At 36.4% G+C, this 19,123-nt stretch overlaps 1 protein-coding gene across 4 annotated transcripts in view; it reads left to right on the forward strand.

The window, feature by feature from the left end:
• LOC117324550 overlaps nucleotides 1–19,123 on the forward strand; it is a 46,092-nt gene that overhangs the window by 14,264 nt on the left and 12,705 nt on the right. For 2 of the 4 annotated variants that reach the window (XM_033880460.1, XM_033880461.1), the window contains exons 9-12: nucleotides 2,745–2,867; nucleotides 3,136–3,706; nucleotides 13,189–13,283; nucleotides 18,070–18,097. In XM_033880460.1, the coding sequence (XP_033736351.1) occupies nucleotides 2,745–2,867; nucleotides 3,136–3,706; nucleotides 13,189–13,283; nucleotides 18,070–18,097 (817 nt within the window). The remainder of the gene's footprint in view (nucleotides 1–2,744; nucleotides 2,868–3,135; nucleotides 3,707–13,188; nucleotides 13,284–18,069; nucleotides 18,098–19,123) is intronic. The other 2 variants (XM_033880462.1, XM_033880463.1) reach the window with 1 other exon arrangement.

A 19,123-nucleotide genomic window follows, 5' to 3' on the forward strand; every position in this document is an offset into this window, starting at 1 on the left:
TATTTAGTTCACAATAATGCACACTCCCCTCAAAAATCAAGGTCAAAGGTCAAGGTTATAAGGTTAGATGTTAAGATCAAATTTTGCATCCTTTTACCTAAAAACATTTTGTTATTACATGATGAAGCAAAGTTGTATAGAATTAAACAAGGAGTCTACTGACCAAATGTCATCAGGTCAGAGATCAATATCAGAGGTCAAGGTCAAAGGTCAAGGTAAAATTATACATTTCTTCAGTGATAAACATTTTGTTATGACACTGAAAAAGCAAAGTTGTTAGGAATTAAACAAGGAGTCTACTGATCAAAGGTCAGAGGTGAGAGGTGAATGTTGAGGTCAAATTTTGCATTTCTTCACTGAAATATTGAAATATTTGAAATGAAGCAAAGTTTTTCAAAATCAAATAAGGGTCTTCAAGCTAAAGGTCAACATAATCAAATCAAAGGTCAAGGTCAAATATCAATGTCAAATTATGCATTTCTTCAGTGATTTTGTAATAACATGATGAAGCAAAACTTCAGAAATAAACAATGAATCTACTGACCAAAGTGCAAGGCCATCAGGGTAGAGGTGAAGGCCAGTTTTTGCATTTGTTCACTAGTAAACACAAGACATGGTGAAGCAAATTTGTTCTGAATTAAACAAGCAGTCTACTGACCAAAACTTAAGGGTCATCAAGTTAAGTCATGGTAAAAGGTCAAATTTACTTTTTCACTAATTAACATTCAGTTATGACACTATGAAATAATGTTTGTTAAAATTAAACAGGAAATCTACTTACCTGTAATGTCAAGGTCACAGGGTTACAGGCCAAGGTGAAACTTTGTTGCTTTTTACTGGTGAACATTTTGTTTAGACAATATGAAGCATTGATGGTTGGATTTTAACAAGGAGTTGACTAACAAAGGTCAATTTTACTGGATCAAATGTCAAGGTCCAATTTTGTTTCTTTTCACTGATGACCTTTTTGTGACAACATTAATTTATAAACTAAAATTAGTCAGAATTTTACAAGAAATCAACTGATTTAAAGTCAAGGTCACTGGGTTAAGGTCATGGCAAATTTTGTATCTTTTTAGTGTTTAAGTTTTTTGTTTTACATTATAAAGCAAAATTGGTCTGAAATAAATGATACTGATGAAAGATCAAGTTCACTAGAATATAGTTTGTTGAGTTTATCACTCCGTGAACAGCTAGTGTTATTTTGAAGCAGGGACTGTTTGTAGTAGATAGTGGCTACCTCACTGTACAACACAGTCACATGTTGCATGCTGTCTACAGTGATTTTGATGAAGTAGTGTCTTTCTGAAGTGTAACTAACAAGAAACTTGACTGCCACAGGTGGGGAGTAACAAACCACTCAACTGGGATTTTCACTTAGAAGTTATGTGGCCAATTAACACACAAACCAACTGATATGAGTTTTCCGAGCTCCTAACTGGATTAAAGGTCAAGGTCACTTTAAATTGGTCCGATGTGCATAGACAAAGTGAAGATCTTGATTGGGGAGATTTAGAAATAAAACATCAAAATAAACAAATGAATATTGCACCAGTATTTACATTTCTGTTAGACCAGGAAATATGGAGGTGGAAGGAAACAAGAGTCACATAGTAAATGTGAAATGTATGTTTTCCTTTCTTGATTATTTTGTCCAAATGTCAAACATTAACTTTTTTGATAATTATATGGGGATATATTGCCACAATACGGGGGCCCTTGCTGACTTGTCAGTGTTCTTGTTATAAGCATGCCAATTTGATAGAATGACTTTACTTGATAGAGCTACCAACAAATACTATTAATTGTATGGAGGAATCGAGATGTACTTTAGTTGTATCAATGCATAACTTTTGTTGTGGAAAAAGGGAGGCAATCAGAATGTTTGCCTGACTGGAACTGAAGGGTTGCCAACATCTTACCTTCTCACATGAAGACATTTATCATGCAATTTGAGATAAAATCTCATGCAGCTCAAAAATGTCATCCCCAATATCAGTACACAGAAACATTTTATGTAAATATGTTGTAGCAGGCACCCTTGGAGAGAATATACCACTTTAATATCTCCAGAGGTTGGCAACACTGAAAAGAAATCAACTGATATTAATTTTTGAACATTTGATAACAAAAAAATCCATATGATTAAAAAAAATTATTTTCTTGAAGTGGTATTAAAAGAGAATTTGTTTTATTAAGATAGGGATAATGATTCAAATTGGATCAACCCTATGGAAATGTTTTTCTAACTCATGTAGAATTTATTGAAATCAGATTGTTACAATTCTCATATGGGCAGGGATGTTAAAGAATTTTAAAGGTCATACATAGGCAAAAATATACTGTTTTCACTTTATAGACATATTATTGCAAATGACTCTTAGGTTAAAGATGTGGATCATCACACCAGGGACATAGGTTCGATTCCTGTTGGGGCATTTGGCTGAAATGTGTTTTAATTAAGTTTTCCTGTCCTTTCACATTAATTTATTGACATTCCACTAAATAGAAACATACAGAATACCTCATTTTACTGGACAAGTTTGGAAAGTTGTGGCCCTTGTCCAAGGCTTAAAGATATAGTAAAATGTTTAAGCAAGTGATTTTTACACCCCTAGATAAGATTTGGACAGACCTGCTTGGTAGTCTGGTATTATAATGTATGTTATTGTAATGATGTATGCAATGTAGATTGAATATAAAGTAATCTTTCTAAATGTTTTTCCCCCCCAACTTTTCCACAGTCCACAAAAATGTTGAAAACATCTATTAAAGCACTTAAGTCTGATGTAAAGAAACTACGGGACAGAGATCGGGCCACAGAGAGGAAGGTAGATAGACTACATGAGACAGTAATGAAAGCTAAGGTAAGTCACTCTAGGGTAGTAAGGAGGAAACAGATTATTTATTGTAGAAAAAATATTCTTAAGATGTTCTCGGAAATAACTAATAATTTTAACTGTTATGCACTTTAAGTATTCGTAATTGATTAGAAATGACAGAGTAATCAGTCATTTTTTTAATTAGTTACATAGACAAGTTTAAGAAAGAATTTAGACCAGCAAAACATCCTGTGTGATAATGGTCTTTGTCAACACACAAATTTCATTTCTTTTTTCTCCATCTAAATTACAGAAGGGAAAACTTAAGCCTCGGATTTTGTGTCCAATGGGAAAACTCAGAAGAGGGAACATTTGTGTTCCCTTAAAACCTTCAACTTGGAAAAAACCTCAAAAAGGAAGGAAAGGAAGGAGGAGGCCAGGTAGACGACATAAAGGAAGGAGGAGGCCAAGTAGACGACATCATAGAAGGAGGAGGCCAGGTAGACGACATCATAGAAGGAGGAGGCCAGGTAGACGACATCATAGAAAGAGGCATGTTAGGAGGCATCATAGGAAGAAGAAGCCTGTTAGGAGGCATCATAGAAAGAGGCATGTTAGGAGGCATCATAGGAAGAAGAGGCCTGTTAGGAGGCATCATAGAAAGAGGCATGTTAGGAGGCATCATAGGAAGAAGAAGCCTGTTAGGAGGCATCATAGGAAGAGGCATGTTAGGAGGCATCATAGAAAGAGGCATGTTAGGAGGCATAACAGAAGGAAGAGACATGTGAGAAGGAAGTATGGAGGAAAGAAACATGAAAGAGAAAGCAAAGAAAAGAAGAGGCCTGCTAAACACAGAAGGCATGGCAAACACAGTAGCCATCAAAGTAAGAAAGTGTTAATATCATTTATATGTCAAAACAAGATATCTACATGAGATGTGTTTGACACTGATTTTTTAACACAGTAATAAAAAGAAATTTGGTTTCATTGTGAAGATATAGGGTTTTGATTCTGTAAAAAAGATTTTGTCAAAATTATAAGATTTGAAGATAACCTTATAATCTAGTTGTCTAATATGGGGATACATTATTGGGTACATAACATATAGGGACTATAAACATATATGGTCAGACACAGGACATTTAATTACTTATCTGTCAAATCAGACAGCTTTACTCTGTTTCATGATCATTATATGGTGGTTAGATTTAATGAAACTTTTGATTGTGACCAATCAATTAATTATACCTTCAGTTTTGTTGCTGCTGTTTCTCAAGAATAACGGATGGGGTTCAAATCACCCTACATCTGTGGTCCTTGTTTTGTTCGTAAGCAAACTTTGCAGGTGGCAATCTCTGATTTTATCAGCTCAAGTTTATTATACGCCCCTAAGAACTAGTTCGGACAACTCCTCCTAAACCAGTTGGCTGATTCCAATGAAACAAATAGAGAGGACCACTCTAAACAGGTTTTCTGTAGAAAAAATTTTGTTCAGACATCTCTTTCTAAAATGCCTGGCCAATTTCAATGAAACTTCACACAAATATAAAGAACCATGTTTAGATGTGCATGCAACGTTTTCCCCCCTCAAAATTATGGTTGCTACGGTAACCAGCCACTATAAAGAAATTTTCTGTAGAAATATTTTGTCCGGACAACTCCTAAAATGCCTGGCCAATTTCAATAAAACTTCACACAAATATAAAGGACCATGTGTAGATGTGCATGCAATGCAGCTGTTTAAATTCCAAAATTTTGGTTGTCATGGTTATTGGTCACTATTTATAGGTTTTTTGTCCAGACAACTCTTTTAAAACCTGTGGATTGATTTCGACAAAACATTTATGACTAAATTCTCTTTAATATGAACTCATATTCCAGTCATTCTGAATTTCAGAAATAGGGGCATGCACAGGTTATCTTAGTTAGCCTCTAAATAACAGTTCCAGTTGTCCATTGACTCATGCAGATTGCTGGGGTTTTAGTCAGCCATCCTGGGGACAGTTTACTGTTGTTTCATGCCTCATCAATCAACAGTCAAAACTGTTTTCACAAGGTGTTGGTACTGACAAGGTGAAATGTTTCCCCAAGGCCAAAACAACTGTTTTGTTATCTGACCTTTGAGGTGAATAAATTACAACAAAAAAACCAGTCTGAAATTCAAATTTTAATAACTCACAGAACCCTTGATGATATTCCTGGTATTAGCTGAGTCTCTGTTCTCTATGAGATTTAAAAGCTCGTCATCATTTATGTCATGCCTAGAAGTCATGTTTATAGTCGACCGATGTTTACAAACCTGTCAACGACAAGTAGTGTAGTCACTGTCACCTGTACGCTTGAAAAACACATTTTAAACTTCTTCTCCAGTTCCATTGGTACCATTGAGCTGGAAATGGGTGAGGATGTCGAGGCAGGCAAGCCAACATAGTGTTGTTATTTTTTCGGCCTCGTAAAAACTTTGAAATGGCAGCAATGGTGGCCATTTTATAACATGATTGCGCAATCATGGTTTTCCTGAACAACACCTATTTCAAATTTCTTCTCAAATTCCACCAGTGGGATTCAGCTCTAACTTACCAGAAATGATCCTGAGATGGTCCTTACCAAGTGTTGTTATTTATCGGGTCGGCCAGAAATCCAAGATGGTCGCCATCTTGAAAAACACATTTTAAACTTCTTCTCCAGTTCCACTGGTGCCATTGAGCTGGAAATTGTTGAGGATGTTAAGGAAGGAGGGCCAACAAAGTGTTGTTATTTCGGCCTCGTAAAATCATTGACTTGGCAGCCATGGTGGCCATTTTCTAACATGATTGTGCAACCATGGTTTTCCTGAACAATGCCGATTTCAAACTTCTTCTCAAATTCCACCTGTGGGATTCAGCTCTAACTTACCAGAAATTATCCTTAGATGGTCCAGACCAAGTGTTGTTATTTATTGGGTCGGTCAGAAATCCAAGATGGCCACCAGTGCCACTATATACTTGCTACAGAGAATACATACTACAATAATATAAGGGTTTTAATTTAGAGTCAGATGACCGTTAAGGCCCCTGGGCCTCTTGTTTTCTAGGCCATGACTTTTTACCTGATTATGAAAATGGCTGTTTAGCTTAATCACCATGTGACAAAGTGCAGTGCAATGTGATGGAATCCTTGTGACCATGACCTCAAGGTCAAAGGTCATTAAGTGTGAGTTTTGTCCATGCTATACCTTCTTAACCTTTGAATATATCTTGAAAAAATGATGTGCAATACATTACTGTATTGTTACTTTGACCTTAATTTCAGGGTCAAAGGTCAAAGTGCAACTTTTTCTAATAATTCTTTATCTGGCAATAACATTTAAACCATTGAAGATATTCTACTGAAAGTGGCTGTATACCTTTATCAGCCATCTGGCAAAGTGCAGAGTAACCTTGACCTACAGTTCAAAAGTCAATACAGTGCAAAAAAATCAATGCATTGTAAATGAGATGGGATGACATTTTTTTTTCACGAAAACAAACTATTTGAAACTTCATTTATGGGTCGTAGTTGTGTACAATGACATCTTGAGTATGAACATTGATATATAGCTACCAGTGACCATCTTGACTTAAATTATGACATTATCTCCTATTATAATGGCCATTTCAAAAATAGCTTAACACATTAGTTTGGAAAAAAAGAACAGATCTCCTGATTTGTAAAACCATACTCATGCTCAAATACACATTTTGTGTTCAGGCTCAAATACTTTTGGTGAAAAATCTTGATTTCTTGCATATCAGGCTGTTTCTGAAAACTAGAAAAGCTAGAGCAACCAAACTTGGGCTATAGATGTTTCGTGGGATGCATTTCTACGATTTTTTTGTATTTTTTGGGTAAATTTCTAAATTTCTGGTAGATCATTGATATATACAACAAATAATATTGGGCCCAATACACTTTCCTGGGGGATACCACTCATTACCGGGTACAATTTAGAGGATTCTCCGTTGACTATTACTAGCTGGTATCTATTTCTTAAGAAGTCTTTTATCCAATTAACAACCTGAAGGCTAACACCATATCCTGACAATTTCCTCAATAAACGTTGGTGTGGCACTTTATCAAATGCCTTCATGAAATCCATGTATATAACATCTAGCTCCCCACCCTTGTCTATTATCTCTGTCCAATTTTCCAGTACTGTTAGCAATTGTAGTTGAGTTGACCTTTCAGATATAAAACCAAATTGTTTAGGGCTTAGAAAGTTATTTTTATCCACATGTTCAACAATGCTATCTCTCACTAATTTTTCAAATGTCTTAACTATTACGCTTGTCAGGCTTACAGGTCTGTAGTTGCCCGGGTCAGATTTGGATCCTTTTTTGTAGATTGCGGTTATGTTTGCCTCTTTTCAAGCTTGGGGTAGTTTTCCTTCTGATAATGATTTGTTAAGAATTTCTGCCAAAGGTGAACTTATATTGTTTCTGATCTCTTTTAGAAGTTTTGGGTGCATTCTATCTGGTCCCTGTGACTTGTTTTCATTTAGGTTCCCGAGTAATTTTTCCACGACATTCTGATTACAAACAATTTCTTTAAAAGGGTAGCTTGGATTCCTGTTTTCAAATTCTGGTAGGGCCCCGGGGGGTTCCTTTGTAAAATCACTACTGAAAAAAATGGCTAGGACTTCGGCTTTTTCCCTGTCTGTTACTGCCATCTGCTGATCATCTCCATTAAATCCCTTTAAGTCTGAAATTCCTATTTTAATTTTCCTTTTTGAGTTAACGTATTTCCAGAAACGTTTTGGATGTTACTTTATATCCTCCGCTATACTCTTTTCCGTTTCTCTTCTAGATTTCCTAAGTTCCCACTTTACTTGGTTTCTGGCTTTAGCATATTCTTTGTACTTGCTCTCACTTTTTGTTTCCATGTGTCTTTGCCATGTCCTATGCTTTTTGTTTATTAATTTCAAAGTGTCTTTATTCAGGGGTGGATTAAGTTTTCCAGATACTGGGTGGCATTTAGACTTTCTCTTTGGTATATATTTGTTTGCACTTGCTTCAATAATCCCTGTAAAAGATTGAGTATTCCATTCCAGTTTATAGGGACATCATGCATTTCTCATGCTTTTGAAGTCGCCTTTGTTGTAATTCAGACGATGGGTTTTATTCGCAGAAGGAGTTTTATTACAATGAAATTTGAACATCAAAACCAAGCGGTCACTACTTCCTACTGGGCTGTCGTACTTAATTTCTCTGATAATTTCATCTTCATTTGTTAATATTAAATCTAAAATACTTGGCTCGCTTCCTTTTCTCATTCTTGTAAAATCTGTTGTATGTTGGTAAAGATAATTGTCCCTTAATTAAACATTCTACAAAACTTTCGCTTTGTTTGTCATTACCAGGTGACCATGAATTCCAGTCTATTTTCGGCAAATTAAAATCGCCCATGATTAATAAGTGGCTATATTCCTTCTTTGACGATACCTTATCTAACAGTTTCAGTAATTCCTTTGTGTTTTCCTCATCTGAATTTGGACTCCTGTATATGCATCCGACCAATAAACAATTATTTCTTGAGGGTTTTATCTTAACCCATATACTTTCCTTAAATGTGCTTCCCATGTCTACTTCTACTCCATGATACTCTGACTTTAAGTACAGCCTGACTCCTCTCTGTCCATCTCCCGAGTTTTCATTTATGAAAAGGTTGTATCCTTCAATTCTTAATTCAGCTTTGTTTGGCAAATACCTAAAATTCTTTGGATATATTTCTGTAATCCCCATGATATCTGTGTTGTCTAGCAAGTTTAAATCCTTGATTTTAACTGGTCTAATTTGTTTGAATGATAATCTACATTTGTGTAAATACAGCTAAAATAATGTTGAGAATTTTGCAATTTGGTGACATTATCCTTCTGATTTATTCCTGTTTTCTGAATCTTCTTACTTTCCTGTCCCAAGGAGGGCCTCTTACTCGATACGTGTATTCCCCCGATCCTTGAGTAGTTTTCCTTTTAGCTTCATCTCTAAGTTCTGATTCCTTCTGCCTTTCCTGTTTGGTTAGGTCATTGCTTATTATCCCCCGCGAAACGCGTTTGCGGGGGATATTAAATTGGGCTCTGTCCGTCCGTCCGTGCGTGCGTCCGTGCGTCCGTCCGTGTGTCCGTCCGAGATTCTTTTCCGGGCTATAACTCCATAACCGTTCAACGCAGCTCCTTGAAACTTTCAGTATATATCAGACTAGTGCCCTAGTTGTGCCTTTTGCTATTGCGGACCTTCCATTTTCGGTATTTTTTCTGTCACCATGGAAACTTAGTCAAAAATACCAAATTACTGTTTCCTTTTGTTTCCGGGCTATAACTCCATAACCGTTCAACGCAGCTCCTTGAAACTTTCTGTATGTATCAGACTTGTGCCCTAGTTGTACCTTTTGCTATTGCGGACCTTCCATTTTCTGTATTTTTTCTGTCACCATGGAAACTTAATCAAAAATACCAAATTACTGTTTCCTTTTGTTTCCGGGCTATAACTCCATAACCGTTCAACGCAGCTCCTTGAAACTTTCTGTATGTATCAGACTATAGTGCCCTAGTTGTGCCTTTTGCTATTACGGACCTTCCAATTTCGGTATTTTTTCTTTCACCATGGAGACTTAATCAAAAATACAAAATTACTTTTTCCCTAATAACTCTTACTTTGAGCTTGATATATACATGTATTTGGGTTTTCATACCAACTGCGGGGCGCGGGGGATAAAGCCAAGCTTTTGCGGCTCCTTGTTGAAATCTCCTTATACCTTCCATCATTCTGAAGTTCTTTGATGTTTTTGAAGAAGTTCTTTTTATCTTTACTGAATTAAATGCAGCAAGAATCGGTCTTGGTCTGTTTTTAGAATTGTCCTTTTCCTTATCAAATTTCGCAATTCTTGTCATTCTTGTTACCCCATTAATGATAATTTGGGGTAGCTTGCATGTCAACAGGATATTTGTAACTTCCTTGTCGTCAGCTTTCTTTCTTTCTGTTGCTTCTCTGTTAGTTTGCTCCTTGATTCCAAATATTAATATGTTCCGTTCCCTTCTTTTTCTGTCCTCAAGTTCTGTTAGGACATTTTGGGTGTCCTGTCCTTCGTTTCTGTACGGTTTCGGCTCCATCCAGTACTTCTCAGTACAGGAAGCATGTTGTCCATCATTGATGAGTTTCATTACAGTTTACTGATTACACTTGCTTTTCATCTTCTCTTCAAGTGATGTAACTCTTAATTCAAACCCTGCAGTTATAGCCTTGCATTTTCCCTCTATCTCCCTCTCGATAAGTATACCTTTCTTGACACTTACTTTGCAGTCTTTACAGAACCACATTGAATCTGAGACTTGTAAAATCGCATACTCCCGTTCCGTTTTCTCTAGGCATTGGATGCAATATTGGGACATGCATCGCTCGCATTCAAATAGTTCGGCTTCACACTCCGTGAACTCCACTTCACAGACAACACATTTCCATCCTTCATCCTCTGCATCACTACCCATAGGGGATTGGAAATTGTCTGACTGGCTTGTAGCAACATCTTGTGGTTGTTCCTCGGCAGTTGTAGTCAATTTTCCGGCTGATTTTGGGCGAGAAGGCCTACCGCAGCCTTTTTTCTCGACGATGCTAGGGATGCCGGCATTGTTCTTCGTACGACCGGAAGACATTGTTCCGGTCTCTATGTAGAGAATTGCTTTTGTCAGCGACGTTTAGATAGTATCTTCCAAGTTCGATTAGAACTAGTTGCGGAGTGCCATCATTGGCTCTCTGATACTCTTTTTATGGCCTGTATCGGTTAAATAACCCGATATTCGCTGAAAAAACGCTAACGTCTTCTGTTGTCCTTCTGTGGTATAGGGGAGATAACTCTACTTAAAATATTTCTTCATCCATTGACACTGACTCACATTTGACGTTTAGTTGAGCCTTCACCCTTGTGAGGTCAAGGCTTTGGATTCTGTCTCCTGGCTGAGACATACAAAAATCTATAAAACTGATAGTTGCTCCTGCTAAACGCTCAGAATTTTGGGGAGTGGAGTGACTGGTTCACCTGTTGTTAGTGTAATTTGACTGGATGAGGTGGCCTGCTGGATGTCTTAAACGAGTTTAAAGAAAGTTTGGTTGAGAACAGATTCCTTGTTTGAGCATAAAAAGTGGTTTCATGATTATGGGCCTAGATCAAACATCAAATCAATAGAGATTAGCAATCCCTCTGGCATACATCTATATGTCTTCCAAGTAGCATAATTGGTGTAATGATTACCTTGACAGGCTTATGTATGATAGAGCTATACACAATATAGATCAACAAATAAGCCTGTGCTTGCAAATGGATAAGCCCTATCATTTCTGACAGGGACAGGGTTGCTCCTTTGTCTAAAGCATGCTGTATCTCACATTGTAAAAGGCCACTAATTGTGTTGTCTCCCTGCAGGGACAGGGACAGCGTGTCTCCTTTGTCTAAAGCATGCTGTTTCTCATATTGTAAAAAGCATCTAATTATGTTGTCTCCCTGCAGGGATAGGGTTTCTCCTTTGTCTAAAGCATGCTGTATCTCACATTGTAAAAAGCAATTAATTATACCCCCGCAACGGAGTTGGGGGGGGGGGGGGGGGGTATACTGGAATCAGGTTGTCTGTCTGTCCGTCCGTCCAGCCGTCAGTCCGTCTGTCTGTAGACGCATTTTGTCCGGACCACTCCTCCTAAACCGCTGGGCCGATTCCAAAGACACTTCACACGCATATTAATGATCATGTGTAGATGTGCATGCCACTTTCTTTTTTTCAAAATTATTGTTGCTATGGCAAATGGTCACTGTAAACAGGTTTTCTGATAAGAACCATAACTTCTTATCAGTTAGTTTGTCCGCATAACTCCTGCTAAACCGAAGGGCCGATTTCAATGAAACTTCACACAAATATAGAGGACCATGTGTAGATATGCATGCCACTTTCTTTTTCTCAAAATTATGGTTGCTATGGCAACTGGTCACTATAAAAAGGATTTCTGATAAGAACCATAACTTTAAGTTTGTCCGGACAACTCCTCCTAAACCGTAGGGCCGATTTCAATGAAACTTCAAACAAATATAGAAGACCATGTGAAGATGTGCATGCCACTTTTTTTTTTTTTTTAAATTATTGTTGCTATGGCAACTGGTCACTATAAACAGGTTTTCTGATAAGAACCATAACTTTAAGTTTGTCCGCACAACTCCTCCTAAACCAAAGGGCCGATTTCAATGAAACATCAAACAAATATAGAAGACCATGTGTAGATATGCATGCCACTTTATTTTTCACAAAATTATGGTTGCTATGGCAACTAGTCACTATAAACAGGTTTTCCGATAAGAACCATAACTTTAAGTTTGTCCGGACAACTCCTCCTAAACTAAATGGCCAATTTCAATGAAACTTCACACAAATATAGAGGACCATGTGTAGATGTGCATGCTACTTTTGTTTTAAAAAATATTGTTACTATGGCAACTGGTCACTATAAACAGGTTTTCTGATAAGAACCATAACTTTAAGTTTGTCCGGACAACTCCTCCTAAACCGTAGGGCCGATTTCAATGAAACTTCAAACAAATATAGAGGACCATGTGTAGATGTGCATGCTACTTTTTTTTTTTTTAAGTTATTGTTGCTATGGCAACTGGTCACTATAAACAGGTTTTCTGATAAGAACCATAACTTTAAGTTTGTCCGCACAGCTCCTCCTAAACTAAATGGCCAATTTCAATGAAACTTCACACAAATATAGAGGACCATGTGTAGATGTGCATGCTACTTTTTTTTTTTTTCAAAATTATGATGGCTATGGCAACTGGTCACTATATTACTTGGTTATCTTAGTTAGCCTCTAACTAACAGTTCCAGTTCACCATTGACTTATGTAGATTGAGGGGGTATTAGTCAGCCATCCTGGCGACAGTTCTAGTTAATATTGTAAAAGGTCATTAGTTGTGTTGTCTCCCTGCAGAGACAGGGACAGGATTTGTCCTTTGTCTAAAGCATGCTGTATCTCATTGTATGTTGATCATAGAAGGCCACTAAAATGTTAGTGTTTTGCATCATTGAAAAAAAACAAAATCAATATGTATACAATATAATGATTCAGATATATAACTTTTGATTGGAGTATGGAGTTTATAGAATCAGAAGTGCAATATTTTAAGGTTAATTATTCTCATTAGCAATCCAGTAGCATAGTTCTTCATTCTAATCTAATCTGTACATGTTGAAATAACACATTATCTAATAATGTTCTTACATCTGTAAATTCTGTAAGTGTCATATTGCCTTGATTTATTCAGCAAATAACATGGTGATGAAAACATAATCTGCCATTATTTTTTAAAGAGTTTTTTTTTCCTAAAGAAAGAGGAAGAAGAGAGACAAAAGAAGATGATTCATATGTCAAAAGCTTCAAACGAGAGACAGATTCAAACACAAAGGTATATACATATAGGGATTAAATGGATTTTTATATTTGAATTGTGGCTATGAATAGCGGTAGCTATCTACATATCCCCTGCTGCGCATTAGCACATCTCAGAAGATATGTAGAGAGCTACTGCTATTCATAGCTGCAATAAAATTGAAAAAAAAAATCCATCCAACTCATATTTACAGTAGGGTGATTTAGAATAAAAACAAGGAACAGAGTCATTTTCAAATTTTTAACTTTTATAGTTGAAACAACCAGCAATCCTGCCAATGCACGATGCCATTTGTTTAATGTGTCCTGCATTTTCCAGCTGTTTCTTAATTTTTTTAATTTTTAGGACACCTGACCATAGGTCATGTGACCTACTGCGATAGCCTTTTTTCCATCCTCATACATCCTCCCTGAACTTTTCTTTGTGAACATGATCACTTGAGTAAATAATAACTGAGATTAATGAAACATTGTATTCAGCATTATATCGATAAGATTTCAGACAATTTCAATAAACATAATTATTCAACTTTAACATTAACTGACCCAAAGGGTCAGGATGACCTATAGCCATTGTGCTTCATCTGTCGTCGTGTGTGTCAAAATAAATATTAGAATATATATCTTATTTAAGTATAGAAATATGTGTGGCTCGGCCATAGGAAAGGACATTCCTATATAAATTTACGTGTGGGAAATTGGTTGTGCGCGCCCTTAATAAGATTCATCAGGAGTTACTTCCCTTACACATAAACTTTAAAAAGAAAACCAAGAAAGACAGTTGGGCTTGGATGGTACGTGCGAGGGAAGCGGTGGTGAAAGGGTTCCGTGGTGAAAAACAACAACTGAAGAGATGGCGAAGACTTGTTTAAAGTGACAATGTTATTACGGAAGGTGCATTGAGGTACATTGTACGTGTGTGCGATCACGAGACGCGGCCAGGAGGATACGTGGTCAGGAACTGGGCATGAGTGCCAGACACGTAATGTTGTATGTGAACTTTTGTTTCTTGATACTGTAGCAAATTTTATGTCAAATGATTATGTTCGTTGTTGTTACACATGTTTTATTTATATAAATTTGTTGAAACCTACTAAAGTCTCTGAAAGCAAAGCTACCACAGAAAAGATCCCGTAAAATATCAATTTAATTCGTCACATTTTTATGTCTGACAGTGTGTAGTGCATGATGCATGAACTTTTCATTCAAATGACTTCTTCTCAACTATATAATATGTTCAAGGTCACTGGGGTCAAATATGCTAAAATCGTCAAACAACTTCTCAATAATCAAGACACCCAGGGACTTGATATTAGGCCTTTAAAGCATGCTGGGATGAAGTGCTACCTGGTTTGTTCAAGTGGATGACCTTGACCTACTTTCAAGGTCACGGGGGTCAAATATGCTAAAATCTTCAAATGACTTGCTGGGGTGAAGGGCTACCTGTTTTGTTCAAGGGAATAACCTTGACCTCATTTTAAGATTACAGGACTCGAAGTCTTCTGACAACTTCTCAACCAAAAAATCCATGGCAATCAGCGATTTACGCCCCATAGAGCCTCTACTTTACAACCCCGGCAACGAAGTTGGGGGGGGGGGGGGGGGGTGTTATACTGGAATCACCTTGTCCATCCGTCCGTCCATCCGTCCGTCCGTTCGCCTCTCACAGAATTTTTCCAGCTATGCATTCGCTCATTTCTTAATGGATTTTACTCAAATTTGGTATATAGTTAGAAGACCATATGAACTTGTGTGCTTTTGCGATTTAGCCCTTTTTAAGAGAGTTTTGCTCTTTTTTCATATAAAATGTGTCATAATTTTGTCCGGCTATGCATTCACTTAGTTTTTGATGGATTTTCTTGAAACTTTATACAGAGTTGAAGGATGGCATGAAGTTGTGTCTCCAGCTTCTTCTGAAAAAAACCTTTTTACAGAGTTATGCCCCTTTATGTAAAAAATGGTTACTAGCTTGTCCGTTTTGTTTTGTTTGTTTTCAATGGATTTTGTATGTAGTTAGAGGACCCTATGAAGCATAGCTCTATATGCAAAGATTTTTTCTTTAAAAACGAGCAAAATTTTGGTCGGCTGTGCATTCACTTACTTAGTTCTTACCTAAACATAGAACATGTTCCATTTGGTTATAGTACCATACAAAGGCAGCTTCACAAAGTATCCAAACCAATCATGGAAAAACGGGGGTATACTTGTCACCCCCTCGGTGACAGCTCTAGTTCTATTTGATATTCAATGAAACACACAATTACGAAAAGTTTGGTCAGATGACTATAAAGGCCCATGGGCCTCTTGCTGCCCTTTGTAATAATACAGTATTGGACCTTGTGAAGGAGATAACTTGAGTAAATATCAAACAAGTTTGTTGAAAATTTGTACGCAACCTTATATCAATAAGATCTCAGACCAGTTCTAAAATGGGTATTATTTGACAGTAACTTACAGTTATTGCCCTATGGCCAAAAAGAGTCAAATTAACTGAAATTTCAAAAAATCTCCTTAGGACTGGCAAATAATGTAAAAGTAAATACTGTTTATAGATGGAAGGTGCTTAACCAAAATTGTCAGTTTCATGAAACCAGGGTCTGTTGTTTCCATAATAAAGTTTATGATATATAATATTGACAAAAATATTTCAAAATTAATGTGACTGTTAAGGCCCATGGGCCTCTTGTTATTCTAAACAAATAGACCAAATATTTTATTGTTTTTATTGGCTGTTGTATATTTTCATTCAATACGAAAAGTTTTCATGATGCTGCATCTTTGACAAAAGCGTGATTATGAATTGAATTGACTGTCGTATACAATACCAAATTTTAACTCTACTTTACTCTCTCCCCGCCTCCAAAAGATATGAGCTTCTAATTCGATCTATCAAATTAAAAATGTTAACTTATTAATTGCCTCCCGAAGAATATTGCCTTTTATTACTGAATATATTTTTTGGCATAATAAGCAATTAGTATTATGACTTTTATTATGTTCTTCATTAGTTAATATTCTTAATCATATAATTAGTTAATTAATTTCGACAAAGCGGACAGTAAAATCAACATCATATTTATCATAAAAATAAAAAAAATGATGGTCAAAAGACTGCTATAACAAAAAAAGTATAATGTATTTAGTCTGAGGGGCGGGGCACAAAAGGGGTCAATTTGGCTTAATTGATGTTAAGAACTTCTTCTCTTAATGAACTAAGCAAAGTATATCACTCATATTTGTCAGGTAGTATTGTTATGTGGTGAGGATTCAAAATTGTACATATGGTAGGACTGACTCCCAGGGGGCCTCAGGGGCAGGGCTGAAAGGGGCCAATTTGCCTAAATTGATATAAATTACTTCTTCTCTGAAACTAAGCAATGTATATCACTCATATTTAACTGGTAGCATCTTTTTGAGGTGGGGATTTAACTCTTTCCGTACTTTGTGTTCTTTCCGGATTCTGTACCGGAAGTAGTTATTAGGCTCGCCCCCGGAAGTTTAAACAAAATGGCAGAGTACATGTGCATTTTTGGCGTGTTGTTATTTTCATATAGAAACAGAAAGGTTAGTTTTATCTTTGTACATGATTAAGAAATATTTAACAAAATAAGTTATAGATCAGATTTATCACTCTGAAATGTCCTAGACTCTGATATCTAAAATGCAAATGTAGCAAGCCGCCATATTGTTTACATTAAGAACATATTGAGAAAATATCAACTATTACTCTACCGAAAAAACACGTAAAACAAACGAAATAAAAATTATTTAACAACCAAGGTGTTTGTTTCAAATGCTTTGAACACATTTTATAAATCATTGTATTTGGTAATTGTATTTATCGGTTGATGTCAACAAATCAAAACTCTAAAAACATCAACTTCGTCTGTCGACTATAGTCGACAGCGGGGAAGATCGAGCACATTTTTATGTTGACTATAGTCGACAACGGGGAAGAGGGAGCACATTTTTATATCGACTATAGTCGACAACGGTACTGAAAGAGTTAAATTGTACAAAAAGCTGGACTGACCTCTAAAAATAAAGCTATTAGCAAATGAAACATAAACATTATTTTGATGTTTGCTCAAAAATACAAGGTGAGCGATACAGGCCTTCTGGGCCTCTTGTTTTGTGAGAAGTGTTGTATATCCTGTGTGCTATTTTGTTTTTGTATCTATGCTATGTATCAGTTGAAACTAATTAATTTCAGAGAAAGATAGCATGTTTACCTTCGAGCGCTTCTTGAGTCATCATATAATATAAATATGATCGCCTCATGTTTACCTTCAGTAAATTATCTTAATGTAATGAGTTAGTGCAGAAATTAACAATGTGATCTTATGGTTTATATGCAATTGTAGACATTCCATGTAACATTGCTATAAACTTTCCTTGTTGATCTTTCTCTACACATTCAAACGTAACTTATATACTTAGGGTTATAGTGATGTGATATAATTGCGTTTTGAGCTAATCTGTTAAAAACAGGAAGTGAGCTTTTGCATGATGTTGCATGTAACTTGTTCTTGAATTTTTTCTATTTTGAGTCTGCTTTTCTTAATTACTAAAAGACTCAGGATAACAATATTGGGCTACTGAATAGCTTTCTTATATTGAGGGCTACCAAGTTTGTTCGATCGAATAACCTTTAACAACTTTCAAGTTCAGAAGGGTTGCAAACAGAAAGAATTCCAAAATATTAAAACAGCTTCTGAATGTTCAATAGAATCTGATAGTCATGCTATTTTGCCAAATACCTGCTAATATGATGGCATAATCATTTTTTTTACATTTCACAGGTTCAAATAGCACTGCCTGAGAAGCAAGGTGAGTTGTTAAACAGGTTCAATTGGAAGAGTTAGCAAAAAAATTAAAAAATGTGAGTTTTAAATCATGCACCAAAGTAATACATCTCATATGAATCATGCTTACTTCAGAGTGAGGTTTTTTTTTATCAGGTTTTGTTAATGTTGACAAATAGATTGAGGAAATTTTAAGAATCATAATTGACCAAAAACAGCAAAGTACATTTTGTATATATATAAATCCATGATGGCTTTATTGGTGGTACATTTTTAATCATAACATGTAACTTTATCAAATCTTGTTTCAAAATGAATTGTCTTATTTTACATCATTTAATATATTTGTGTAAGGGAGCAGTTTCTATCAGAGAAACCTAACCCAGATTTGTTGATCTTTGGTCCATTGGGGTTTTATAATTTGATAAACATCAAATACACAATGTATGTTTATTCATCTATGAATATGTAAAATAAATGAAAATAAATATTTTAGTCTATGTCGGCCAAATTGCAACTGAGCATCTTTGCTTGAATTTATGTGCCGGTGCCAAGCTTAAAACGGCAAACGGCAAAAACAGCAAGCTAGAATCAAGTTCGCCCTCTATTTTTCTTTGTCAGTGAAGGACTTGTGGGGTAATGATGTAGGGCCAGCAGTAATGTCTTGTGGGGTAATGATGTAGGGCCAGCAGTAATGACTTGTGGGGTAATGATGTAGGGCCAGCAGTAATGTCTTGTGGGGTAATGATGTAGGGCCAGCAGTAATGTCTTGTGGGGTAATGATGTAGGGCCAGCAGTAATGTCTTGTGGGGTAATGATGTAGGGCCAGCAGTAATGACTTGTGGGGTAATGATGTAGGGCCAGCAGTAATGTCTTGTGGGGTAATGATGTAGGGCCAGCAGTAATGACTTGTGGGGTAATGATGTAGGGCCAGCAGTAATGACTTGTGGGGTAATGATGTAGGGCCAGCAGTAATGTCTTGTGGGGTAATGATGTAGGGCCAGCAGTAATGACTTGTGGGGTAATGATGTAGGGCCAGCGGTAATGACTT

This window comes from Pecten maximus, chromosome 3 (assembly GCF_902652985.1).
Source record: "Pecten maximus chromosome 3, xPecMax1.1, whole genome shotgun sequence".
Lineage (NCBI taxonomy): Eukaryota > Metazoa > Mollusca > Bivalvia > Pectinida > Pectinidae > Pecten > Pecten maximus.